The sequence below is a fragment of the Lolium perenne genome, chromosome 2 (assembly GCF_019359855.2).
Source record: "Lolium perenne isolate Kyuss_39 chromosome 2, Kyuss_2.0, whole genome shotgun sequence".
NCBI lineage: Eukaryota > Viridiplantae > Streptophyta > Magnoliopsida > Poales > Poaceae > Lolium > Lolium perenne.
The window spans coordinates 10,556,112-10,583,980 of record NC_067245.2 but is presented as its reverse complement, the minus strand read 5'-3'; the positions used below and the strand labels follow the sequence as shown (position 1 = coordinate 10,583,980).

Below are 27,869 nucleotides of genomic sequence, written 5' to 3'. Positions count from 1 at the left end.
GTGAAGCAGTAGGCCGTTCCTCGGGATGGGCTCGGGGCGCGGACAACACCGATATCTCCAAGATCTAGCTATCGCTTTATGTTTTTCGTGCTGTCTTGTGAACTTCGTTCTGGCTAAGCTGTAATGCCCAGCAGTGTGTAATCCTAACCTTGTTACTGTGTGGCTTTATTAATTTAAAGTCGGGCCTTGTTGCCTGTTATCTAAAAAATAGATTACTCTGTTCCTGTGAAGCGAAGATGCGGATGCGTATGGTGTAGGATGCAGGCGCAGCACCTTCGTCGCACCTTCACCCGCCACCACAAGGCACCAAGATCCAGTCAAGTGCAAAAAGGAGTTTGGCCACCAGACAGGAGCGTGGAAACAAATTTGACTGTCCCGAGGAGCAACCTTGGGCGCCACTCTGCTTCGAGTCTTTCGTGCCTATTTATCCGTCGATCCATGACCAGATACTGGGAACACCGGAAACATGGAGACCACAATCACCACCAGCGAGAGCGTCAGCCATGGAGGCGGCGACAGCGGCGGGAATGTGTTCTTCCTGCCGTTCCCGGGCGCGCAGGGGCACACCAACCCAATGCTCCAGTTCGGCCAGCGCCTGGCCTACCACGGCCTCCGCCCCACCCTCGTCGTCACCCGCTACGTGCTCTCCTCCACCGACCCACCGGGCGACCCGTTCCGCGTGGCCGCCATCTCCGACGGCTTCGACGCCGGCGGCATGGCCTCGTGCCCGGACTACGCGGAGTACTTCTCCCGGATGGAGGCCGGCCGTGGGGTCCGACACGCTGCGGGAGCTACTGTCGTCGGAGGCTCACTGTGGGCGGCCCGTGCGCGTGCTCGTGTACGACCCGCACCTCGCGTGGGCACTGCCCGTGGCGCGCGCCGCCGGAGTGGCCACCGCGGCGTTCTTCTCCCAGCCGTGTGCCGTGGACATCATCTACGGCCACGAACGGCGGCATGTCCTCCGGCCCCAGCTCCACGCTCAGCGCTCCCCTCGTCACCAGCTCGCGCCCGTCCGTCGCCGGCAGCGCTATGCGCCCAGCCCACAGCTCCCCGTAGATGACGTTCACGGCGCACGGCTGGGAGAAGTACTATAACAAATCCCCCCGATTAATTAAATTTGTGATGCAGTTCCTAGTTTTACAGAGTGATAATTAATCCCTGTAAAATTTGCGGAGTAGTAATCCCTGTAAAATTTACGGAGTAGTAAATAATCCCTGTAAAATTTGTTTTGATTGGGCAGTAAAAAGGGGGAGCAATAAAAGTTGTACCAAATCCAGCGCTGGACGACCGTCTCTTTCCCGAGGAGAACCTAGCAAATCGTCCATAAACATCGCCATCATTTCCCGAGCAAATCACGGTAACTATAACAAAATCCCACCGATTAATTTGTGAACAGTTCATAGTTTTAGTAATCCCTATAAACAAGGATGCAATTTGCTTTGATTGGGCAGTAAAAAGAGGACGCAATTAAAGTTGTAAAAAAAACTCCAGTGCCAAAACGCAAATCCCGTGCTTTAATTTCTCCACTCCACCCAACTCCCTCGCCGGCCACCCCAACCAACTCCCTCGCCGGCGTCGCCGCCGGACAGCCCCTCCGCCTCCCCTGATTCCCCTAGACGCCGGCTTCAAGGTCCTCGCCATCTGGAGCGCGCCTGGAGCTGGGCGCCCCCGTCGTGGCGCCTCCCGTCGACGCTGCAGTCGTGGGCGACGGCCGCCATGTCTCCCTCCACCTCCCTCAATCTCTGCCTCGACGCACCAGTCCTGGGCGACGGCCCAAGCTGCAGCAGCAGCAGCAACAACAGAGGCCGGCGTTAGTTAGAGGTGGAAAACCTCCTCCACAGCGTCCGTGTCCCGCCACCGTGGCTCGCCCCGGGGAGACAAGGAGGAGGAGATGGTGGTCGCCTTCTTGGAGATGCAGCCGCTGGCGACCTCCTGTACAACCTCCCCGAGCTGCGGCCGCCGGCGACGTCCCCGATCCGCGGCTGCCGGAGACCACTCCGTCCGTCTGCCGTCGGCCACCTCCCCAACTTGCAGCTTCCCGGTGAGGTCCCTCACTACGTACTCTCCGTGCACTTGCCATTTTCTTCTTCAGATTTGGGTAGCCTGTGTGATGATAGCAGCATTACTTGTCCCTGCATGTTTGTACTAGACAAAAAAGTTTCTGGAACACATGTCCTGATTCAAGGAAAATGTGTGAATTGCCAATGATTAACAAAGTGATGATGTATATGCATGGTCCCATGCGTTGTTCTTTTGTGTGCATACTGATAAGCAAATAGTAATTCAGCGCCGGTGTTGTCATTACATTCGAATGCGTACTTCTCCTCTCTATTTCCTCTGCCTGAAACCTCACTATCGCCGGAGTTGATTTAGATCTGCGTGTGTGTGTGTGTGTCCACTGAGAATAGGGAGGTGAGCGGGCTCGTGTTGGTCCTGACGGTGCATTTGCATCTGAGGGATATGAGTGTACATGTTTGCTATGTAGTAATCTTGAAGGAGTAGCCAAGTTGGCAGTATATAGGAAGTGATCTTGCAGTTTGGTCGGTTTACTTTTATATGATAAAATAGATACTCGATTTCATTCCAAGGAAGATAATAATAAGGCGTTCCTCCTGTTCTTGCTACTGAATACCTCCTATTCATGTCAACCTAAATACTGACTTTTTTACATCAATGGTCTTGTTTCTCACTTGATAGCGTCTGAAGAAAAAAAATAAGGGATGTTGTTCACGGTTGCTGAATCGATGTGCTTACCTAGTTTTACCATCTCACTTGTTTCGAAGCAAGCAGACAAGCAGTGCTAATATAGGAGCACGGAAAATGCAGAACTCTTGCATCTTGTAAAAATCTGGTTATCTTTAATGCGTAGGAAGTCCGAATCTGTTCTGCAACATTACTTTCTTTTGTTTTGAAATATATCCGTGTAGGCTCATATGATCTACATCTAACAGTTTTTTTTGCTTCTGTTTTAATATACGTCGGCAGCGAGGAGGAGCAGGGCGAGCGTGTCCGACCCGGCGGCCTCCATCCGGCGCAGGTACTCCGCGGTGTCGGGGCAGGAGGCGATCCCGCCGGCGTCGAAGCCGTCGGAGATGGCGGCCACGGGGAATGGGCAGTCTTTGGGAGCGGCGGTGGAGAGGACGTGGCGCGTGAGGACGAGGGTGGGGCGGAGGCCGTGGTAGGCTAGGCGGCGGCCGAGCTGCAGCATCGGGTTGGCGTGGCCCTGCATCCCCGGGAACGGCAGCAGCAGCACGCGCCCGCCGCCGCCGGTGAGCTGGACGGTGGTGTGCGGGCTATCCATGGCCGTGAAGTCGCCGTCTTCCGCTTACGCGCAGGCCTGGGATTGGAATTAAGTAAGCCCGTAAGCGATGCGGTGGAGTGGAATCTATGGAGTGCACAGGCTCCCCAGCAAAGACGACGCCCGTCACCATGGTGCTGCAAGCCCGTCAGTGGGAAGCTAGCTACCGATTTTTTCCTCCCTATTCAGCGAGATCCATTTCGTGTACACGTACGCCGCAACATCTCCACCTCGCACGCTGCTTTTCCCCGTGTCGTCGTCGATAAAAAACAGAGATCGCTATAACATCAGCACAAAACCAAATCGATCGATCGTCCAACAAACTCCCGAGCGATGTTTGCACTCGTGAGAACTAATGGATTACCTGGTGGATGGGATCTGGAGAAGAACTCGATAGAGCACGTATGTATCGTCAGCGACCGACCGCCGTCTCACATACCATCCGCACGCATCCCGCCTGCTTGCCCCATGCCGAAAAGACCAGTGCCCTCGCCGCAGCACAAAGTGTTCTGCTCCTCTCCTCTCCTCTCCTCGACGAGTAAAGAGTCAAAATCTAAGTCGTCACACACGACGCACGCGTTAGCTTCACCCCTCCTCATATTTATAGACATGGAGAGGTCAAGGTTTGGGGATTGAATTCTGAGAGAGGGAAGAGAGATATGGCGGGAAGAATCTGGGGTTACAGGCAATTTCTGCTTTGTTTGCTGCTTGTTTCCGGGTCCTAACCAAATTAACGGAGCTGCAATCAAGTGAGAGGAAGACAAAGCATGTACCTAAGAAATAGTAGGTCCATCAATCTCGAGGTAAAATATGCATGTGCATTGCTCATCCTCCTCTGTGCATGGACTTTACTACTCCCTCCGTTATAGCCAGAAATATGGCCAGCCAAATCGTTCGAATTTCAGGGGACACCCCGTTTCGCTCCATCAGTCCTTCACCCGTTTATAGGAAATGAATTGATTCGGACTTGCACTAATTAATGCTGGAAAGCAAAATCTCCGGCCTCGAGTTGGGTCTCGCGGATCGCTGACCATGGAGCCTTGGTGAAACCAATAGTAGTCACTTGTGCCGTGGCCTCTCTCGCTATCGGTTGGCATCCCCACAGCACGCCATCAACTCCTCGGCGGATGGTAATTTTGGGTTGGTTCGCGCCCACCGCCATCGGGACGTAAAATTAACAAAAGTGACCATTTAATTTCAAGTCGGGCCATGCACGAGCTAGCTACATGCACGCGTATGTATTCATGCATGCACTGACTGGTTTAGCTTGGAACGTGCAGGATTAATCTAATTTCCAAATTAAATAACCCCGCAACGTAACGCACTACTATCTAGCTAGGTTGTGTATTCCTGCACCGAGTCGAAAAAAATCTTTCAAGAAAATAAGCCCGCACCGTGCCGTAAAGCTTCCGCTGGATGGATCAGCTCCGCGCGTACGTGCGTGTGTGTGTATTAATTGTTGCAACCATATCGAAGAATCGATAGACATGGCCGGCCAGCCGGAAGCCACAAGCTAGATGGGGTTATAGGCAATTTCGGTCATGTTTGTTCCTTGTTTCTAGGAGCAGCGAATTTGATGGGTGGAAGGAGCACTAATGTGGAGGGAGGAGTGTTGGTGGCTTGCCAAAATGCCTCGGCTGCTAGTGATCCTCTTTCACCAATCACGGATTCGTTTCTCCTATAAACCTTAGTGCGGTAGTCCAGTAATCACGGTGGACCCTTACTAATTCCAAGGAGCTAACTAAATTAATTGAGGGATCTGAGGAAGCCAAAGCACGTACGCCAAGAAACAATAGCTCCATCAATCCAGAGGAAAAACATATGTGCGCGCGTTGCCCATCCTCATCCATGCATTGACTTCACTACTTCCTCCGTTATAGGCAGAAATATGGCCAGCCAAATCTTTAGAATTTCAAGGTTGAACACCAATTCATTTCGTCATGTTGTAGGCAGCAATTATGTGGAGGGAGGCGTTTTCGTGGCTTGCCAAAATGCCTCGGCCACTCACGATCCTTTTTCACCAATCACAGATTCGTTTCTCCTATAAACCTTAGTGCGGTCCTGGGAAGCCCCCACCCCGCTCGAGTTCGAGTCCCGGTACTCACTCGCGGGTGCGTACGCACCGTGGCACTTCTGTGCGCTCCTGTAAACTTAATACAATGCCGCCAAGGACTAGTCCTGGGGGTCTCATTTTTTTTCTTAGTGCGGTTCTCCAGTAATCACGGTGGATCCTTACTAATTCCAAGGAGCTAACTAAATTAACGGAGCGATCAGGTGGGAGAATTCTAAAATCAATTAGTGGCACCCTCAATTCCAAGGAAAAAAAATGCATGTGTATTGCCCATCCTCATCCATGCATAGACTTTGATGGGATTAGACGCAATTTCGGTTTGATGGATGGAAAGAGGTGGGTTGGTCCTGGCCGCTCGTGACCGTTTTTTAACGAATCACGGATTCCTTTCTCCTAATAGTAAATGGTTCTCTAGTAATCATGCTGGGTCCTCATTGATTCCAAGGACTGAGAGGAAACCAAAAGCAGGAAGTAGTAGCTGGATAGATCGGTCAATCTCAAGTAAAGCTAGTACTAGTACTGCATAGAATTCGCACTCGCACTGATATAGTCATGTTTTATTTTACTGCGTTGCTTCAGCTCCGGCCGTCCGGCGTGTTCAAGAAGCAAGAATTATTGTCCAGCCATCATCCAAAGTTCTGTGCGAAATTACGTACTTACTCATATTTCTCATGCACATACGAAAGCATATACAATCTTGTGTACGTGCTAAATAGACTTCATTAACAGGATGACGCTGCTATTCAAGGGTGGCTGCCAAACTGGCTAACTGATCGGTTCCAATGTTGATGGGATGAGCTGAGCTTCTTATCTTACTTATTAGTGGTGTTGCCACTAAAGGTGGGATAATTCAAGCCTGCCAGATTTGTTTTCTCCATGATTAAGTTAGGCATTACATTCTGATGTTATAACAAAGTAAGATTTTTCGTTTACAGTGCAAAAGAAAGAAATTAATTCTGAGAACTCGGTTGCTATTTTTGGTAGTCCTATGTAGTAGATGAAAATTGAGATGATCCAATCTCTTCCTCGTTTGAATCACTTTGTTTTATGTAACATTTCTGATTTGTCTCATGGACTGGACATACATATGAAAAAGGTCTGCACTTGGCCTTGCCTGCCCACTGCACAACAATTAAATATGAATGAAGGCAAGCAATTACACATAGTTCAAAAAGGTTGCACTGATATGATAATACATCTCCATGTTCAGTCGAGCAAAGGTGTTCATCATTAATTAGTAATGTAAAAGGGACTCAACCCATTATTAACATATTAAAAAAATACAATGGTTCATAGCTAATATTACAATAATGTTGCACCTACAAATTGCTCTAGCTAACCTGTCTGAGAAAACCGAGAATATATTTCTCTCACCACCACCATAGTTTCTGTGGAATGCTAGGGAAGAAATCTACGAGCTCCAAGTTACATTTAACTAAAACATATTTACCAAGTGAACAAAAGATATATTCTGGTCTCTAAGTTTTACACACACAATGTTGGCATCTAATACAAACACAAATTATCATATGGTTCCTCATACATTTAGCATTATCTTTTGCAGAAGCAATTACAATATGTGTCTTACATGGATCACCCAAATGGTAACATTGCTTTTCATTTCACTCGAGCGGAACTCAGAATCCACCAGATCTATTTCAAAGTTAAACGAATCCACCAGATCTACTTCAAAAGTTAAACCTCCTACGTAGCTCTGCCAAGCCATGAGATAAATAATGAAGAAATAAACGAGTTGAAGATGTTGCAGCATTGGACCCTTGACCTCCCTAGCTAATACCTAACCGGCCACAACATTGCTTGAAGAAGTAAACAAATCAATGAAAAGAAAGCAAATACTCGCCAGGTATTTTTATTCATGAAAAACAACTCATCACGGCATGTTAAGCTAAGTAACAGTTGTTAAACGTTGACAACAAAAGATATTCGAAATTTGTGCATGATATATTCAGATATTTTGAGAAATCTCGATCACACAAAAAACACTTGACAATAGAAGTGCACAGAACACAACACTTGTGACATCTAACAGCACATAATTCATCGGAGACTCACAACTTCAACCAAAGACAAAATGCGAACAATCAGGTTGCTTAATATTACAAGAAATCACTCAACCAGTATAAAACCAGCCATGACAATCACAGCAGAGCCGCCTGAGCACACCGGGTCAAGACGGACCACATATTAGCAGCGGCGACCGCCTCTTCCGCCCGCTGCTAACCTCCCAGCGTCAGCTTAGAGTGGAGCATGTCCTTGTATATCTCAAGGGACGCTCAGGACAAGCATTGTGTTTGTCTGCACTTTGTAGTTTCAATGATCAATACCATGAATACCAGAAGACTACATAACCACAAATAATATGCGTGTCCATTAAAATGTTTGGATCCATATTTCAAGGATCAACGACATTCAGTAATACAACAAACCTCCACATCGCCTTCAGTTTCCTGCACATTCCTTATCCCTGTAGCGCTGGCTTCTGCCTAGGCAAAGATTGATTCAGCAGTACCTGATATCCATATTCAGAAAATAACAAGCATGAGACAGACGAAACCAAACCATTTCCTGTATGTTTACCACAAAGAATAACAATCACGATATGTGGATAGCAGCAAGAAAAAGATTCTAAGTTTCTCAACTGGAACATTATAATCACAAGAAAAGTGATTCAAGAATAAGCTCCCTCCTGGCAGCTCAACTCCTCCCTGCTGCTGCATCAGAGCTGAATCCACTTCCCCCTTTGCGAGCACCACGCAATCTGCTGATTGCACTATGTACAGCTCCAGCATCACGTCCAGCTACCACTGACAAAAGAGGCTTGGCTCGCCAATTACCGACAGGACAGGACAACAGAGAAGAAATGTTCACTTCCACGACACAAGAAACAGTTGCTGGTTACACAAATAAGGCATACCAAGCATCAGCACATGCACAAGAATGTTCAACAAACGATGATTACGACGTGAATGTTCAACAAATGATGGGAAAACGTGATGACTACGAGAGTCCAACTCACTCCTGTAGATTATGCAAGTGTAAGAAATGAGCAAAGCCAAGCATTTTTGCACTCTGATACATCTATAGGTTTATTCGCAGGACCAAGCAAAACCAATTGTTGCTACTTTCATTATTCCCAGGTAGATTTTAGCTAGAAATAAGAAGTATAGATTGCAATCAAACGGTCAGATTTATAAGACCTTGCACACAATCAACATCAAAACTAGGGGAGAGAGATGGCAAGAAGGAAATCAAACAAACAGAGTGTTATTTTGTCAATGTCATGTTATTCCTTTAACTCCATCAACCCACGCAAGCAAATGAAGCGGATAAGACTCCCACTTGATAACGGATTTCATTTAATTGAACCTAGAAGAATGAAGGATGAATTCCTCCTAAGTTGTGATGCCCAATGTTTTGTAATTTGTAAGCTGCATAAAACGACACAAATGCTAACCCGAGTCTGCTCATAGGCAAAACGAGGTTCTTTCCAATTCATCCAAAAATTGAGTTACATTATTTTGCCATGAACATTGCTATTTCATTTCAGAAAAAGTGCGAAACACAGATGGCGTGCATATACATCCTAAGTACAAGCAAGCTACAAGCACAACAACAACTAATGAATTGTGTTGATAACTGGATACATGTAGAAGTCTTATTAATTGATCGCGCACGTTAAGTGAAAGGACTTATAATAACTAGATACAGCTAAAAAATCAACTCGCGTAAGGAATAAGTTGTGTGTCTGCCTAGAAAGCCAAGTACAAGTAGTCTATACCAGAACAGAGTTGAGATCACACATACTTCCTTGACCAGTAGGACAAGATGAGGATGAAAAATTCAGGATGAGCATACTAAAAACTAGCAGCAAAACAGAGAGTCGTGCCGGAAAACAGTAGAAATCCTCACTGCAGTGGCATAATCGAATCCAGCCTTGTCACAGAGAAGGGGCTTACCGATGTGCCTTGGAAGTCGCCTCATTCCCATGTATCCAGCCTAGATATGCCCAACCATACTGCCCCAGTACTCCCAGTGGCCAGATGTATCTATAGAAGCATAGAAACCACATCAGATCGACATGCTCTTGGAAGTAACACAAATTGAAGAAACAAGAGAGAGAGAGTGATAGGTTTTATTACGAAAACTAAGGCATCGATCAGGAGCGTCAGGTCTTATCTTGGACGACCATCAACAGGGAGAAAAATGGCTGGTCGATTCATAGAGGGAGCAATGGTCTTGATGTTCCTGTATGGGACCTCCCTGGCACCGGTGGTCAGGGAGGAGATGTCCACAACATCCTCATGTGGCCCGCTGCAAACCGAGTAAACAAACATAAGCATTGGCAAAACTAATGAGATAATTTGTTGTTTTAAAACCTTAACATTTGTAGTTTTCAGAGGCACCACATGACTAACGATTTCCTGATTCAAGTAGTAAGCCAAAGACTATCAAGTTGACTAGGATGAGTAACAGGACAATCATTGATAGAGTAAGTAAACTACAGAAAAAGGTAGTTATTTGTTCAGCATACATACTAGATAAGAGAATTGAACAATTAGAACGAAAGGATGTAGAATTAAGAAGACAACAATAGCAAAACACTTGAGCTTGCAACAGCAGTTTACCGCCCGGATATGTCATTCATTAAACACTTGAAGCCAACGTCTTGGGCATGGCGGGCGTGCGGGAATCAGGGGCAGAGGGGATTGGGTCAGCGGGGGTGTTTGACGGCAAGGGAGTTGGGTGGGTGTGGTGGGATGCCCGGCCGCTGAGTGGCGAGGTGAGGTGAGCAGCACCGAATGGTTCCGCCAGTGACAGCAAATTGAGTGGAGGAAGGGGTTTGAGGGAGAGATGCAGTGGGAGCGAACTGCAAAATATGCAAAAAAAAATTGTCAACGCATAAAATATGATGGGTTCCACTATACGCAAAAGATGCAAAACATATTGTCAGAAAACAACAATCCAGAGTCAATGAAATTGCATGTTATTTGTTTATAGTAGCATTTTGCATCAAATCGCATAGAATATGCTGATAGTGTAGAACTCAGAAAAAAGAGAGGAGCTACGCCTTACCTACGAGGTGGTCGTCGTCATAGTGCTGGATACCATTTCAACTACCGGCATGTTGCCGAGGACACCGCTGCATGCTACTCTTTCGGCTGCATTAACTAAACTGATAGGAAGATGTAGTGCAGCGATACACTAAACTCGCACAACTACCAACAATGTTGTCTTCTTTCTTGTACATGCCAGCTACAACAGCTTGCAGCTGCACTTCACATTCTCGATGTCCTCATCCCACCGACGCCGCTGTTTATGGTTGAGTTGGTCATATGTGTCGACCAACACGGTATCAGCACGGTCTTGTACCGCCATTGGTCTCTTGCTTCTCAGCACCCAGGGTGCAAATTGTTCAGTTTGAAATTTAGTACTCGGAACTTGGAAAATGTTGCATGAGCGCTCATAACAGAATAAATGTTGCATTGAGTGGTTTTCTCCAGTAGATTGGTGGACTAATCCACTGAATCATCAGGGCCATGCAAGCATTAGCACTAAGCCTGGCAGATGGAAGTTTAGGGTGTGGCCGAGACGGCGAGACGGAATGGTCTCCGGCAGCAGGACGTTGGTGGCACCCGCAGCTCGGGGAGGTTTTCCAGAATGTCTCTGACGGCAGCTGCCTCTCCATGAAGGTGGGGACCATCTCCTGCCCCTTGCATCTCTGCAGCGAGCTCCACAGAGGCAGGACGCAGACGCCGTGCAGGAGTCCTCCAGCTCCAGCGCCAATATCGGCAGCTGCTTGTGTCGTTTCCCGCGATTGGTGCATCAAGGCAGGAAGGGGCGAAGGGGCGCCAGCAGCCCAGGTCAACAGGGCTCCGGATGGCGAGGAAAAGCACAAGGCGGAAGTTCTTGACGCCGACATCTTGGGCATGGCGGATGCGCCAGAAGCAGGGGCGGAGGTGATTAGGTGGGTGGGGGTGTCTAGTGGCGAGGGAGTTGGGTGGATGTGGTGGCGTGGCCGGCCGCTGAGCAGCGAGGTGAGATGAGTAGCGGGGAGCAGCACTGAGCGGTTGTGGTGGTGTCAGCAAATTGAGTGGAGAAAGGAGAATGAGATATGGTGGGAGCCATCTGCAAAAGATGCAAAAAAAAGTGAGAAAACAAGAATCTCGATTGAAGGAAATAGCATACTATTCGTTTACAGTAGTATTTTCCATCAGACACATAGAATATGCGGAAATTGTAGAACTCAAAAAAAAAGAGGAGCCATACCTTACCTACAAGAAGGTTGTTGCTATAGTGGTGGATACCTTTTCAACTACCGGCTTGACGTTGAGGACATTGTTGCATGCTGCTCTTTCAGCTGCGTTAACTAAACTGCATGAGTGCTCATAACAGAATAAAGGGAATAGAAAGAGCAGTACTTTCACTTAGGATGTGTTCGGTTCTGGAATGGCGTGGGATGGAATGGAATGGTTCCGTTCCTGAGGAATGGAATGGTTCCATCCCCGTGTTCGGTTTGGACAAAAAAGAGAAACGGAATGATACCGTTTTTTGTTCGGTTGGAGGAATTGGAGAGCAGAACGGAATGTGGTTAAATTAAACTTTTGTCTCAAAATCGTAATTAACAATGGCAAATAGTAATTTAAATCTCAAAATCGTAATTAACAATGCCTAATGACCTTTTTAATCTCAAAATCATAATTAATATTATTTTTTTCGGTTGGGGGAATTTGGAGAGTAGAACTAAATGAGGTTAAAGTTTAATCTTTTATCTCAAAATGGTAATTAATAGTGGTAAATGGCCTTGTTAATCTCAAAATCGTAATTAACAATGGCTAATTATTTTTCGGCCGGATTAGTGGAGTGCTTCGTAATTAACACTGGCTAACTAACAGCCATTCCACCACATTCCACCGATTTGGTGGAATGGGTGCATTCCGCATATGGAGAGAATATTCCCTTTCGAGGAACCACTCGGTTCCGTTCCATTTCACAACCGAACACAAGAATTGGCTCTAGGTGCGGAATGGTTCCGTTCCATTCCACTCGGTTCTAGAACCGAACACACCCTTAGTGGACGATAATGGATCTTAAAGATCAAGGTCCTCAATGTGTTCCTCCTCCAAGTCCTGCAATGGAAATTGTTAGTTGACAATATTCAAAATTTCAAAACTATAAAGACCTTCAGAAATTTGTAAACATTACAATTTTTTTTATTATGGTATATTAAAACAGAAGCAAAAAAAGGCGTTAGATGTAAACCATATGAGCTTACACGGATTTATTTCAGAACAGAAGAAAGTAAAGGTGGTAAAACAGATTCCGACTTTCTAATCCCTGTACTCCCACTCATTATCATAAGACCATGAGTTATTTGTTTTCTTTGAAACAGGTGAGAGATAGTACATCAACACTTTCTCAGCTACTCTGAATGTAATTGCAAGACCAACTCTGAATCAGTACTATTTTCCTATCGTATGCACACACACAAAAGTACATCAACACTTTCTCAGCTACTACTGACATTTGACAAAATTTTCTAGAATCAGCAAGTGCACGCAGGTTATGTGAGCGAGGGGCCTCACCGAGCAGCTGCTAGTTGGGGATGTGGCCGGCGGCAGAGTGACGGAGTGGGGTGGCAACAGTGGATTGGGGACGTCGCCGGCGGCCGCAGGTCGGGGAGGTTGCCGGCGACCGCGGCTCGGGGAAGGCGACCACCATCTCGTCGTCCTTGTCTCCCCGGGCGGGGGGGAGAGCCACGGTGGCGGGACACGGACGCTACGGAGGAGGTTCTCCACCTCCAGCGCCGGCCTCTGCTGCCGCGGCTTTGGCCGTTGCCCACGGCTGATGCGTCGAGGCAGGGAGCGAGGGAGGCGGATGGGGACATGGCGGCCGTCGCCCACGACTGCTGCGTCGATGGGAGGTGCCACGACGGGGGCGCCCAGCTCCAGATGTCGAGGACCAGCACCGGGAGGAGGTTCTTCACGCCGACGTGTATGGGGGCGTAGGGGGTTGGGTGGGAGGGGCTGTCCGGCGGCGGCGGCGGCGGCGGCGAGGGAGTTGGGTGGGGTGGCTGAGCGGCGAGTGGGGAAAGCTTTGCGTTTTGGCTTCTCGGGAAAGAGATCTTTGCCGTCGTTTGATTTTTTGGTACAAGTTTAATTGCGTTCCTTTTTTACTGCCCAATCAAAGCAAATTGCAAACGGTAGCTTTTCCTTGTTTACAGGGATTACTATTAATTATCACTCCCTAAAACTAGAAACTAGTACTGCATCACAAATTTACCGTGATTTGCTCTAAGACTAGTCACAATGCATAGTATCATATAGAAGTATCATGCATATGATACTACTACATGTTACTATCTCCACAATGCATGGTATCATATACTAGTATCATAGTCTCCATATATTAATTGTTTTGTAGAATCTCAATGCAAATAGATGTACAAGATTTACTTGATATTAATTTTTCTAGTAGTATGTGCTATGATACTGTATCTACCTATGATACTAGTATCATCTCTCTCCTCCTTAATAGCACTGCCACATCAGCATTTTGCATGCATGGAATGCATGATACTACCTATGATACTCCCATTGTGGGTAGTCTAAGCAAACCACCACAAAATTACGATTGGCTTAGTTTCGGGATGGGTCCGGGTGAGCATGCTAATTCCAAAGAAAAATAATGATGATGATGATGATTAAAGGAGGAGCACCTCCCTAAATTAGACGCTGGATTTGGTATCACTTTAATTGCGTCCCCTTTTTATGGCCCAATCAAAACAAATTGCATACATCCCTTTTGGAATTATTATTACTCCTAGTTGTAAAACTAGGAGCTAGGAGCTGCGTCACAAATTTTATGGGTGGAACTTTTTTGTGTGCCGCGGTTTTTGAGTTGGAGAAAATTACGCTTTTGTGAACTTTCACAAAGAAAAATTATGACGATGATTAAAGGAGCAGCTAGCGCAGTCGCGCTTATTAGTACTGCAAATCGGGGCGCCTCCAGCAAGCCCCCCTCGTCTGTGGGTCGGGGTGCTCCCTGTTCGCTAGGAGGATGGGAAACGGAGGTGGTGTCCCTGGCGGCGGTGAGATGCATGTCGACAATGTTGTACCAATGAGAACATAAAGGCGACAACTGTCTCGGGCCGACACTTAAAAGGGATAACAAATAAGGAGACCAATTGAAAGGGAGGGTCGTATGGGATCCGACTCGTCAGCCCTGGCTACAACATTCGACAAGTAGAGGTACATCGATAAGATCCAGAAAAAGGTACAAGGTATCACAAAATTGAGATGATTCCTCAAGTCGAAATACTAATCTCTAGATTCTAGAAGCATGTTCCTCTAACAAACCTCGCGGAGCCAAAGATAATGAAGACCACTAGAAAGAACATATGAGAGACTGGTTAGACACACCGAGAGCGTCTCTCCCATGATCGGAAGGCATACGATAGACGAGACTACCTACCAACACAAAAGTCTCACGGGAGTATAGGGGAGCTCGATCTAGGGCACGGGTGGGTTTTTTTACCCACCTTAAGCCCTTTGTCTAGTGTGGAATCTTGGAGACTCGACAAAGCTCTTTTTATTCATATATTGAACCCTATACCTAACCCAACAATTAAATTACCCTAGACACAAACCTTAGACCAAAACCCTAGACTAGAACCCTTCACATAACATTAGATCTAAAGTCTTCACCTAAACATCATGGCCTTGCCAAAAATAGTCCATCATCACACATAAGTCATCACGGCATGCATGCAGGACTTGCAATTTTTTTTTTGCTTCTATCATCTAATTATTTTTGCAATTTGGGCTATCATGCTACGAATTATAACGCGATGATCTCCCGTGAAATGGTAAATGAGCGCAATGATGAGCGAACATCTCAAGAAGCTAACATACGACCGGATTGTAATGAGATGATCACTCGTAAACCGCGGTCACCGCCTAAATAAGTTAATGAGGTTTGACTGGCTTTTGGCTCTCCTTAAGCCCTTTGTCTAGTGTAGAATCTCAGACACTCGACAAAGCTCATTCTTATTCATAGATTGAACCCTATACCTAACCCCAAGACCTCAACCCTACATCTTACCCTAGACTAAAAATTTAGACCCAAAACCTAGAATTGAACCCTCCACATAACATTCGATCTAAAGTCTAGAGCTAAACATCATGGCCTTGCCAAAAAGTCCATCATCACATACATCTTGGGCCCGTATGGAGGACTTGTAAAATTCGCTTCTAGCATCTTATTATTTTTTGCAATTGGATTGTGATGCTACTGATTCTAATGTGATGACCGAGCATGAACTAGGTAAATGACCACGAGGACGAGCGAACATATCAAGAAGCTAATAGACGATCAGATTCTAACGAGATGACCGGCCGTGAACCGCGGTCGCCGCCTAGATAGACAAGGCTACCTAGTGACACCAACGTCTCGCGGGAGTAGAGGGGCCTCGATCTAGGGCATGGGCAAAGACCAGGCACATGTGGGTTTTTTGCCTACCATATTCCCTTTGTCTAGTGTGTAGAATCTCCGGCACTCAACAAAGCTCTTTTTTGTACACATATTTAGTCCCATACCTAACCCCAAGAACTAAACTCTACATCTTACCCTAGACACAAACTTTAGACCGAAACCCTAGAATTGAACCCTTCACGTAACATTAGATCGATCTAAAGTCTAGACCTAAATATCATGGGTCATGGCCTTGCCAAAAACAAGTCCATCATCACATATAAGTCACCACAGAAGGATTTGCAAAATATTTATGCTTCTAGCATCTTTTTTTTTTGCAATTGGATTCTTGATGCTACTGATTCTAACGTGATGACCGAGCGTGAAATGGGTAAATGATTACGCGGATGAGCAAACATCTCAAGAAGCTTAAAACGACCGGATTGATCTAACGAGATGACCGTCCGCGAAATGAGGTTAATGAGCACGAGTACGAGCGAACATCTCAGTAAGTTAGCAGGCGACCAAATTCTAACAAGATGATCGCTCGTGAACCGCAGTCGCCTCCTAGATATGTTTACTGAGGTTTGATTGGCTCTACTAATATATTATTTTGGCTGCGGAATGGCAAACTGATAATAAAAAATGATCAGCTGATAGTAAGCATATTATTAGTTCAAATAGTAATTTTCATCCAACCAATGTGAAAATACGATGACGCCGACACATAAAATGGAGTCTCACCTATGCAAACTAACTAAACTACATGCTAATGGACCGACATTGGTCTCCTTCCACTTCGCGCCATCGACCTCGAGCACCTAGTTACGTACCGATATTGGTCTTCTCGGATTCTTTTAGCACAACCATCAACCACATGTACAACAACCTTGGCGTGTCCACCACTATGGTGAACCGGCGCCCCTTATAGTAGACTTTGTACTCGATGATGTCATTCCGCAAGGGTGTTGCCAACCTACACACAAATTCGCCCATGAAGAAGGACGCGACATGGACATGGGAACCCTGAACAATATGGCGGTGGGGTTCGTGGAGGAATAAAAAGGACGATCTTGCGGTAGAGAGCAAGCGACGCATCACCTCGGCTGACGTCTTCCACCTCCCGCAGTTCTGCTGATGGCGAGGATGAGCCACTTACGGAGGCATAGTGTGAAAATGGTGGCGTTGTTTAGGGGCGTGTGCAGCTCGTCGACCGGTGCCTCGATTATGACTTGTATCCGGGTGCGGCCATTGGCGGCGATGATCTTAGACGGCGGCAAAGAAGGAAGACGACGGGCAAAGTAGATGTACTTGCGTTTACTTGCGTTGGCTAAGTGGATTGTGTCTACACTGGTATAGCACGTGAGAATGTGAGATGCATGCAAATTTGTCCTAGTTAATTCAGAGACATGTATAATCACGTTGCATGTCTACATCGAACGCAACGACTGATGAGTATCGAGGAGGCCAGCTTAGCTTGATTAGTTATTAGCAGTAAGTATAGCACGTCACAATCTCGCGAATCAAGGAGGCGTTGACGGCCAATCAGATTCCTTTGTTGACGAAAACACAAAACAGCAGCAAAACAAAACACTCCCGAAATCGAAACGCACGCAAATCTCGCCCAGTTTTCTCTGTGTCTCCCGGACCCGACTCACCGCTCCATCGATCTCGCCCAGTTCTCTCTCCATCTCGCCGGCGTCCGCCCCTTCTCCATCACCAGATGGACGCCGTCCGCCACGGCTCCTTCTATCCGCAACCTCGCCACAGCTCTGCCTCTCCAGCCTCGCCGGCTGCCGGCCGCCCCGACCTCCTCACCGTCCGGCGCCGCCCCCTGCCGACGCGCCCCCAATCGAGCCTAAAACCGCGCCGCCGTGAAACCCTCAGTGGGCGTCGAGGAAGCCGCGGGCCAGGCCACGCGCGGAACCTCCCCCCCCTGCTCTTCCCCCTCCCCGTCCTCGCCGCCGCCGCTCCGTCCCCATGCGCGCGTGTCCTTCACCGCCGCTTCCTCACACGTCTGGAGGTTGTGGCCCTGCGGGTGGAGATGTCCAGCGGCGTCGCTACGTCGACCACCGCGGTTGCTGCTGGAGGTATGAGTCGCGCCCCAATCCCCCTGCCCCCAATCCGCTTCTCCACATTCTGAAAAAAAAAATCACTTCTTTCTTGTGCAGGCAGCCGGAGGAGCGAGGCGGGACGCGCTGCTGATGGTCGCCGCCGTGCGCGGGGTGCAGTGGTAGGACGACGTACCTAGGTGAGACTAATTCGTCAATCTGCTCCGCCGATTTGTAGCTGCAGTATCTTTTTTCTTTTTTGAATCGAATCAATGCTATATTGGCTGTCACGTTTTGGCTGCACATAGATGCAAATCACGTATGTGTGAACATTCTGTACATGTATACCTTTGAGCAATTGAGAATGGAAATTTGGTTGCTGTGGCCTCATGCTAATTAGTATATTAATCATGCTAGTATATATTGGGTTTGTAGCTGCAGGGAAAAAATTCGGTGAAGAAATGCGATTACTTGTCACGTTTTTTGTTTCACATCGATGCAGATAAGTGCTATGTGAACCTTCTGTACATTTCTAGTTTGCGAAATTGAGAAAGGACGACTGGTCGCTAATGGTTTCCTTCTTGTTACTATATTAACCGTGTAATTTTTGGGAAGAGCAAATGCAAATTGTTGGCACACGTTCAGTTGCATATAGATGCAAATCAGTTCTATGTGAACCTTCTTTACATGTATAGTTTGAGCAATTTAGAAAGGACGGTTAGTTGCTATGGTCTGTTCTGATTAGTATATTAACCATGTAGTTTTTGGTATGTTCAGACTTAATGTGTATGCATACCTTAAGAGTTCATCCACCTGTAGTTCTTGTAATTGGTTTGACACCATTTAGTGAAATAAAACTAGCTTTTTGGAGAGTGAATTCTGTATGTTTTTTCTAATGAACACGCTTTGGCTTGTCTATTTTTTTTTTCGTGGCCAGGGTGAGGGGATATCGCACCATCTGTCACACGAGTTCCGCAGCGGCGGATGCGGCGGACTGTTGATGATGCTGCGGTGGCTGCCGCCGGCCCCCAGCTACTCCTCGTGGAAGATCAGGGCTTCCTGGAGCATGAGATGTCCAGGTTGCATGGGGTCCAGGCAATCTCATTATTTCTAGCGTCTCATGGCCGTGTTTGCATATTTTGCAAGCCATGCCCTGGTTTTTTTTTGGTTTTTTTACTGCAGTTGGTAAACTGTGTTGGTAGCAGTGCTATCTTCCTGTAGCTGTTGTGCTATTTCTGAAGTTGTTTGGTTTCCTGAAATATTTTGCTATTGTTTCTTGAAGTTGAAGAAATTTTGTTGCTGTTATGATCTGGTGATGTGGAGGTAATAGAACCTCATCACCTAGTTCTCTTTCAAGTATTTGCTATCTTATTCTTGTGCTGATGAGATACTTCTCTTTTCTTCTGCAAAGCAAGTGTTGATGGAGTAGTACAGTAACCACAAGCATTTGATTCATCATGATTTGTTTCGTGTAGTTGATCATGTCCTGATGCACTTTTCTTATATTTTGTTTGCAGTAGTGTTGTTTTCTTGATTTAACGTGTTTAAATAGTTGATCAGCGTGCAAGTATTTTTTTTTGGAGTAGTTCCATGGGTAGCACAGAAGCAAGAATCTGATTCGTGACCATTCTTTTAATTACGAGCTCTAGTATATAAAGGCTGTTAACTTTCTATGGTCTGCTTCATTTGAGTGTACTAATCATGCAACTTTTGATGTTAAGAGTGTTGTCCATATCTACACCTAATTAGTTACATAATACTTAATGGTAGTTTCCTAACATAATTTCTTACTCTAAATTCTGTGTTGTTTTCCATGATCTGTGTATGTAGTGATGTAGTGCTGCCCATGCATTGTTTACTAGGAATTCTCTGTCTGTTTTGTCCATAACCTAGCTGGCCATGTATTTTTTACAATAATGTTCTTGACCATACTCCTTTGTTTATTTCAGCAAGGCCTTGGGGTCTAGTGCTTCCATGAGGTGCCCAGGTTCCCACGGTTCAGGCACGAAAGTGACTATCCATGTGGTGTTAAGAAAATTATCTTAATGTTTATGTGTTTATGCAACTCTGCCTGGCTGGAATCTGTGGTGTTATGAGTACAATTTAGTCTTAGCATGTATGATGCGATTATGTTGAGAAAGGTAGTGTGGTGTGTGTGTGTTGTAACATTCTAGTATCTTGATTATTTATTTTGGTATTGTGCGTGCATATCTTTTACTTTTGGGCTTGCCTAAAATTCTTTGGGCATGAATTCTGTATGTTTTTTTTGTAATGAAAACGCTTTGGCTTGTCTAATTTTTTTTTTCGTGGCCAGGGTGAGGGGATATCGCACCATCTGTCACATGAGTTCCACAACGGTGGATGTGGCGGACTGTTGATGTTGCCGCAGAGGCTGCCGCCGCCCCCCAACTACTCGTGGAAGACCAGGGCTTCCTGGAGCATGAGATGTCCAGGTTGTATGGGGTCCAGGCAATCCCATTCTTTCTAGCGTCTCATGGCCGTGTTTGCGTGTTTTGGTATGGTTACTGCAGTTGGTTGGTACCATTGCTATATCTACCTGTAGCTGTTGTGCTATTTCTGAAGTTGCTTTGTTTCCTGAATTATTTTGCTATTGTTTCTTGAAGTTGAGGAAATTTTGTTGCTGTTATGACCTGGTGATGTGGAGGTAATAGAACCTCCTCACATAGTTCCCTTTGAAGTATTTGCTGTATATCTTATTCTTGTGTTGGTGAGATGCTTTTCTTTTCTTCTGCAAAGCGAGTGTTGATGGAGTAGTACAGCAGCCACAAGCATTTGATTCATTATGATTTTTTTCGCGTAGTTGATCATGCCCTGATGCCATTTTTTTGTATTTTATTTGGAAGAGTGTTGTTTTCTTTATTTAACATGTTTAAATAGCTGATCAACGTGCTAGTAGTTTTTTTTGGAGTAGTTCCATGATTACTACAGAAGCAAGAATCTGATTTGTGACCATTCTTAAGAGCTTTAGTAGTATATATAAAGGCTATTAACTGCTATGGTCTGCTTCATTTGTGTGTATTAATCATGCAACTTTTGATCCTAAGAGAGATGTCCATATCTGCACCTAATTAGTTACATAAACTGAAATACTTAATGGTAGTTTCCTAACGTAATTGCTTACTCGAAATTCTGTGTTCTTTCCCATGATCTGTATATATGTAGTGCTTAGTGCTGGCCATGTATTGTTTACTAGAAATTCTTTGTCTGTTCTGTCCATTCCAACTAACCTAGCTGGCCATTTATTTTCACAAAACTGTTCTTGACCATACTCCTTTGTTTATTTCAGCAAGGTATCCAAGTCTGGTGCTTCCATGAGGTACCCAGGTTCCCATGGTTCAGGCATGAAAGTGGCTATCCGTTAGCGGGATCAAGTGTTATTATGTGTGTTGTCTCTTAGGTCTGTTTCAAGTGCTATTATGTGTGTTATCTGCTATCTTATTCATGTGCCAATGAGATAATTTTCTTTTCTTTTGCAAAGCGAGTGTTGATTGACCTAAGTGTTGAACTGTTGATGGAGTAGTACATCAGCCACAAGATTTTTATTCATCATGATTTGTTTCATGTAATTGATCATGTCCTCATGCATTGTGCTCATATTTTCTTTGGAGTAATGTTGCTTTCTTATTTTACAATGTTTAAATTGCTGGTCAACGTGCTAGTAATTTTTTTGGAATAGTTCCAAAGTGTATTACAGAAGCAAGAATCCGATTTGTGACCATGTTTACAATTACACAATCTGTTTTATAAAGGCTATTGAATTGCTATGGTGTGTTTTGGATTATCCTTGAGTTTTTATTGAACATGTGGGCTTGGCTTGGTTGACTTGATGAATGTCAAGCTTAACCCCAACTTGTATTCAATGTGGGACGAACCTAGAGGTTTTTTGATCTGAATTTCTTGGTTTGACAAGAAACTCAGAATCAGACCATTTATAGCTCTAGCTTTGGATTATATTTGAATTTATATTGAACCTGTTGTTTGGTTGACTTGATGAAGCTTAAACATGACTTGTATTAAATGTGGGCAGAAACTGGAGCTCTTTGGAGCTGATCTGGACAACTAGTTCAACAAAGTAGCTTAAACCTGACTTGTATTAAATCTGGTTGACTTGATAAATGAGAAATCTGCATCTAATTTGTTTGTGACTTGGAAATCATTTAGTTTTTCCCGGTTTGAGTTGAGTGTGTAGAAAGTAGACAAATTCTCGCCTAGCTTGGAAATGACATCTACATGTACTCTGTATGTTTAGCTTGGAAATTGTTGCCTGACTTGAATGTTCTCTAGCTTTAGAATTGAAGAGTTCTACTAGTTCCTGACCACTTCCCTTTTCTGTGTGTTCCTGTAACTCAGGGGATTTCAAGTTGGTGGGGCTGGTTAGGAGGTATCCATGGCCGCCAGATCTATCCAGTTTGCAGCGGTTGCCTTCGTCTTCGACTTGGTGGGTTTAGGTGAGTGTCAAGTTCCTCTCTTATCTCTTCCCATTTAGGGCTCTGGTGGTGTGGTTGTATTGGCGCTGCTTTGGTTTAGTGTTCTGTGATGATCTCCAATGAAAGGTATGTTGTGTAGCTAGGAAATTTGACGGCCTGTGGTGTTTTTATGGCTGGTTTATGTTAGCAGAGCTTGCTTGTACTGATTGGCATTTTGTATTTGCACTGCTTTGGTTTAGTATCTTGTGTTGATCTCCAAGAGGATATATATATCGTGGAGAACGGGTGGATGGCAGCAAGGAACCTGCAGTGCGATGCGTCATCCGATGTGACCTGGAAGAGACAATGAAGGAAGCAGCTGACTTGAGTACATGCCTTGCTCTGTCTGTACGACAACTATCTTTATTCAATCGGGATGTAGTGTAGTGCAGTACCGCCGGCATTTCAGATTCAGAGGAATCTCGTATGGCATCTTGTCCGTGTTGTATGTAACCGACCGTCCTAGGATGGGGTTGCGGATGCATCAGCTTTTGCTTTGCTTTGATGCTGATGGCGGTTGGGTTTTTTTTTTTTGTCCCCATTGATTGGATCGAGTTGGGGTTGAATGTGTATGCCAAGCGTGTGTGTTGAATTGAAGTATGGTATTTGCTGTGCAGGTTTGGATGCCAAAATTTTGAGCATGCACTCCCTGGCATTTTGGTCACATAGTTGGGTATATATATTTTGAGCCCTTAAATTAATTGATTATAATTTGCTGGCGCGGAAGAAAAATATACTAGCAAGCTAAGAAGAAGTCAGAGTTGACAGTAGCGGCCAGTTGGGGTGCTGAAGCAGCGGCCGGTGAGTGATGGATCAATGGTTGCGCATTTAAGATTCAGCTATGCTGGGGGTGAAGTAGGTGATCTGGTTTGTTTGATGAGCTTAGCTATTTGTTGAATGTATTAGGCATTGGGTAATAATAATAATGGATTAGGTAGTAAAAACGCTTTTGGTAATTTGTTACCTTTTTTTTTTTTTTTTGTCTGGAGGAAAAGAAAAACACGTAGAGTGCAGTGCAGGTGGTTGGTACGAAATGGATCGAGGATGAAACATGGCGTTAATCGGGCGCACGTGGAGGCCGATTTGATCCCATATACGCCCCCGCGTCTTTGATATACGTAAAAGACGCGGCGGTTTCTTTTGCAGGGCCTCCTCGCGCGCGAATGATCGGTTGGCCTTTGCGCGCGGAGTTGCAGGCGGAGCGGCTCCTGCGGCTGGCGCTGCCACATGGAGCGGAAGCGGCGGCCGACCATCACGTCCGCAGTTGACTGGAGATCGCTAGAAATCCTGCGGAGCATCCACATTATACTGAAAGGGATGGGGCTTTAGCCCCCATTTTCCACAGAAATTGGAGCATCCACATCCTGAGCCAACCTGGAACCCCATATCTTCTACCCTTATCAAATGACACAGCATAAATTCTGCTTCTTACAATAGGTTGGGCATGCATCGGCCATACACGAGGATGCAGGCCACGCAACCACCCGCTACTACAGGACAAGAGAACGTGCAATGCGATGCTTCTTGTCCAGAAGCGCAGATCGATCGGGATTTCCTCGGCGCGACATCGATCGAATACGGCCAGAACGAGAGTGGAAGAGAGGACAGATGGGTGTTTGGTTGAAAATATGCTTTACCTGCCTGGCTCAACTTACGCCGCCGCCGCCTTCCTGGGATTCATCGCCGGAAAGGAGAGCACCGCCGCCGCCCCTGTAGTGTAGAAGAAAGGAGAGCGCCGCCGTGCATCCTACTAACGGGTCCCGCCCACAGGGTCTTGACTCTAAGATGGGCTTTGCATTCTGGACTTCTAACTAACTTGTGGGCCGCTTCTTTTCTGCATCTGATTCGTTTCCTACGAGAAGTCCACCTGGCTATAAATGAGTGGGAATTAATTTTCTCTTTTGTTACAAAAAAAATTACCAGTTTATTAATAATTATTGTAGTAAATAAATATAGAGAGAGACAAAGATCTTTGGAGCACCGAGTGAGCCAAAGACACGCCGTCGTCCACAACCCTCTCTCGCCTAAATCGCCACATGTGCGTTTACGAAAATCTAGCCCCTCAAGATCTCGGGCGTTGTTGGTGTGCCCGCCTCTAGTTCTCAGATCCCACTAGGAATCCAATGATAAAGATCTCGATTTGAAAACCATTCTATGAACAAGGGGGCTTCTATAGATTAACTAGGGTAAGAAAACCAGGGTTTTAGCTTTAGCTTAATCACTCGTACCTATTCCTCCCGTGTCCTCCTCCTCGTCCTCATCACCACTCTTCTTCGGTTACACCCTCACCCCCTGCATGAGACATGAGTAATTGGGGTACCATGGCTAGGGGAGGTACCGAGACGGACAACTCTGGCACATCACCAGAGTTCTCTCTATGTGGAGGACTACATTGGAAAAGCCAGTGAACATGTTTTTGTCAGAGCGGTTGTACTAAATCTTGGCTATGGCGATGGAAGAGCAAAGAGAGATTGGGATGAAGCATACAGAGATTTGGGTATGAGGTATTGGGAATGGGTGGCTTTTATTCGTATACTACTAGATGGTTTTAATTTGGTTTAATTTAAGAGATAAATAAAAGAATAACTGTATTCCTTCTTTGTGGTTATAGTTCCTAAGTTCCTTAATGTTATCTCCCGAATTTTTTTTTGATTACTTCAAACGTCTATTTCTTTGCAACCTTGCAAACTTTTATGCTCAAAAGTTTGTTACCACAACGGTTTAAACTTTAAACACACACATGTTCAAAATATCGTTCGGCGCTGTGGGCTACCAATGTCGGCAATCCATGTGTTAACGTTTCGTGAGGGCTGTCGCGGGCTCCCATTTGTGATGTGCCTCCTCGTTCACATGCTTTTTAACCATGGCACTTGTGAGTGACATTGTCAAGGAGGGATCTTTATGTATGGATCCAGAATTTCCACTATAGGATTGGGAACAAAGACTATCTATAACCGTCTTAGAGCATAACGCCCCCAAATAATCACCGGCAAGGTCGCCGGCCTGCTGTATGGGAGGCGCCGACACTGCATTTTTTATTTGGGGATGTTGTTCCCACACCGACGCCTCACGTTTTTTTCTTTCTTTTCTACAATATTTTGAAACAATATATCGATCACATTTTATTCATACTATATTCAATAATTCATACAATCACACAAATAGTATTTAAATTATTCATTCAATCAAACAAATAGTACTTAAATTATTTATACAATCAATCAATCAAACAAATAGTATTTAAATTATTCATACAACCAAACAAATAGAAATAAAATCATGGATTGTTGGTCGCTTCTCTCTTCGCCCACAAATGCGCATTTAGATCCGCCTTAAGTTGTGCATGGATATCTGCATCTCGAATTTCATTGTGCATATGAAAAAAGCGGCAAATTCTTGAGGTACATGCTCTACCTCAGCAAGTGGCCCTTGATAATCAAATGATTGATCATCATGCGTAGGTTCGTCGCGCTCGCTCTTAATGCGTTCATCACCTCCCACATCTGAGACTCAGAGCAAGTGAGAGCAGGGTACCTGACAATGGTGAAACGCTGCTGAGGCACCCCAAAAGCACAATCAACATCTTTGTGTGCTGCTTCCTGACATGTTGCAAAATAAGCTTCCATCTCGTTTGCTGGAGAGAGAATTGTCTTCACAAATGTAGCATACGTCGTGGTAGATACAATCAGCTAGATAGTACCCCCTTTGTTGTATGTGTGGCCGTTTACCTCAAAGTTCACGGCAGGAGCTTGTCCCTCAGCTAGTCTGGCAAACACCGGAGAACGTTGCAACACGTTGATATCATTGTTTGTTCCTGCCATGCCAAAAAATGCATGCTAAATCCAAAGGTCATGGTCTGCCACCGTCTCAAGAATGACACTGCACTTACCAGTATGCCCTTTGTAGATCCCCTGCTAAGCAAAAGGGCAATTCTTTCAGCCCCAATGCATACAGTTAATGCTTCCGAGCATCCCAGGAAACCCTCTTGCTGCATTTTTTTTGCAGGATCCGAGCTGTATCATCTTCTCTTGGTGCTCTCAAATAGTCTTTAGCAAACACCGCTATGACGGCTCGACAAAACCTGTAGAGAGTCTCTGTACATATCGACTCTGCCATTCGTAGGTAGTCATTGGCTGTATCTGGAGGAGCTCTGTATGCAAGATGGCGCATTACAGCAGTGCACTTCTGAATTGAGGTGAAGCCCCACAAACATGTGCAATCTTGCTTGGCAATGAAGTAGTTGTCGTATTGACGCCGTAGACAATCTTCAAGAACAGCTCCTTGTTCATCCTAAACCGGTGCCGAAATTCCTTTGGCGAATGAGTCGCGTCGTCATTGAAGTAGTCGGCATCAAGCAGCATTGCGCCGGCTTGACAATGCCGGTTGATGTTCCTCCTCTTGCCTGGCTTTGAGCCGCCGCGCCGAGGCACGATGAAGAAAGGCTGGCGAACGCGCATCATGCTCATCAGAATCAGCTACTACAGGACAAGAGAACGTGCAATGCGATGCTTCTTGTCCAGAAGCGCAGATCGATCGGGATTTCCTCGGCGCGACATCGATCGAATACGGCTAGAACGAGAGTGGAAGAGAGGACAGATGGGTGTTTGGTTGAAAATATGCTTTACCTGCCTGGCTCAACTTACGCCGCCGCCGCCTTCCTGGGATTCATCGCCGGAAAGGAGAGCGCCGCCGCCGCCGCCGCCCCTGTAGAAGAAAGCAGTTCTGGACTCTAAGATGGGCTTTGCATTCTGGACTTCTAACTAACTTGTGGGCCGCTTCTTTTCTGCATCTGCTTCGTTTCCTACGAGAAATCCACCTGGCTCTAAGTGAGTGGTCGTTTAAAAAAAAAAGGCTATAAGTGAGAGGGAATTAATTTTCTCTTTTGTTACAAAAAGTTTACCGGTTTATTAATAATTATCGTAGTAAATAAATATAAAGAGAGAAAAAGATCTTTGGAGCACCGAGTGAGCCAAAGACACGCCGTCGTCCACAACCCTCCCTCGCCTAAATCGCCACATGTGCGTTTACGAAAATCTAGCCCCTCAAGATATTGGGCGTTGTTGTTGTGCCCGCCTCTAGTTCTCACATCCCACTAGGAATCCAATGATAAAGATCTCGATTTGAAAACCATTCTATGAACAAGGGGCTTCTATAGATGAACTAGAGTAAGAAAACCAGGGTTTTAGCTTTAGCTTAATCACTCATACCTATTCCTCCCTTGTCCTCCTCCTCGTCCTCATCACCACTCTTCTTCGGTTACACCCCCGCCCCCCTGCATGAGACATGATAAATTGGGGTACCATGGCTAGGGGAGGTACCAAGACGGACAACTCTGGCACATCACCGGAGTTCTCGCTATGTGGAGGACTACATTGGAAAAGTTAGTGAACATGTTCTTGTCAGAGTGGTTGTACTAAATCTTGGCTATGGCAACGGAAGAGCAAAGAGAGATTTGGGTATGAGGTGTTGGG

The 27,869-nt window shown here is 45.7% G+C and overlaps 1 protein-coding gene, 2 long non-coding RNA genes and 1 pseudogene across 15 annotated transcripts; 2 read left to right on the top strand and 2 right to left on the bottom strand.

The window, feature by feature from the left end:
- Positions 1–380: 380 nt before the first annotated feature.
- On the top strand, positions 381–3,116 carry LOC127331131 (UDP-glucosyltransferase UGT13248-like; annotated as a pseudogene).
- Positions 1,626–3,301, bottom strand: LOC139835394 (UDP-glucosyltransferase UGT13248-like). The gene is made up of 2 exons (XM_071825239.1): positions 2,978–3,301; positions 1,626–1,778 (listed from the first exon to the last, which is right to left on the bottom strand). Exons 1-2 carry the CDS (start codon positions 3,299–3,301, stop codon positions 1,626–1,628), a joined length of 477 nt encoding a protein of 158 aa, XP_071681340.1.
- Positions 3,302–7,310: 4,009 nt separating this feature from the next.
- On the bottom strand, positions 7,311–13,513 carry LOC127331134 (uncharacterized). Of its 5 annotated transcripts, none has more exons than XR_011751348.1 (9): positions 12,974–13,513; positions 11,658–12,517; positions 10,464–11,516; positions 10,016–10,257; positions 9,530–9,701; positions 9,347–9,436; positions 8,030–8,281; positions 7,817–7,899; positions 7,311–7,685 (listed from the first exon to the last, which is right to left on the bottom strand). It is a non-coding gene; the product is annotated as an uncharacterized lncRNA (long non-coding RNA). The 5 variants fall into 5 exon arrangements; XR_011751349.1 differs by having other exon boundaries at positions 7,311–7,730; positions 11,663–12,517; XR_011751351.1 differs by having other exon boundaries at positions 8,030–8,207; positions 11,663–12,517.
- Positions 13,514–17,438: 3,925 nt separating this feature from the next.
- Positions 17,439–23,062, top strand: LOC127322882 (uncharacterized). 9 transcript variants are annotated; one of them, XR_011751346.1, is made up of 7 exons: positions 17,439–17,950; positions 18,032–18,111; positions 18,849–18,990; positions 19,861–19,913; positions 20,226–21,329; positions 22,283–22,380; positions 22,599–23,062. It is a non-coding gene; the product is annotated as an uncharacterized lncRNA (long non-coding RNA). The 9 variants fall into 9 exon arrangements; XR_011751342.1 differs by having other exon boundaries at positions 19,861–21,329; XR_007865151.2 differs by lacking the exons at positions 17,439–17,950; positions 18,032–18,111; positions 18,849–18,990 and having other exon boundaries at positions 19,029–20,427; positions 20,536–20,576; positions 21,219–21,329.
- The last annotated feature ends 4,807 nt before the right edge of the window (positions 23,063–27,869 follow it).

Excerpts from the sequence above, each read along its gene's own strand:
- LOC139835394 (XM_071825239.1), bottom strand. The coding sequence starts at position 3,301 with ATGGATAGCCCGCACACCACCGTCCAGCTCACCGGCGGCGGCGGGCGC. Across the intron at positions 1,779-2,977 it reads TGCTCCTCCTCGCTGCCGAC|CTTGGGCCGTCGCCCAGGAC; the intron begins GTATATTAAAAC and ends CTGCTGCTGCAG.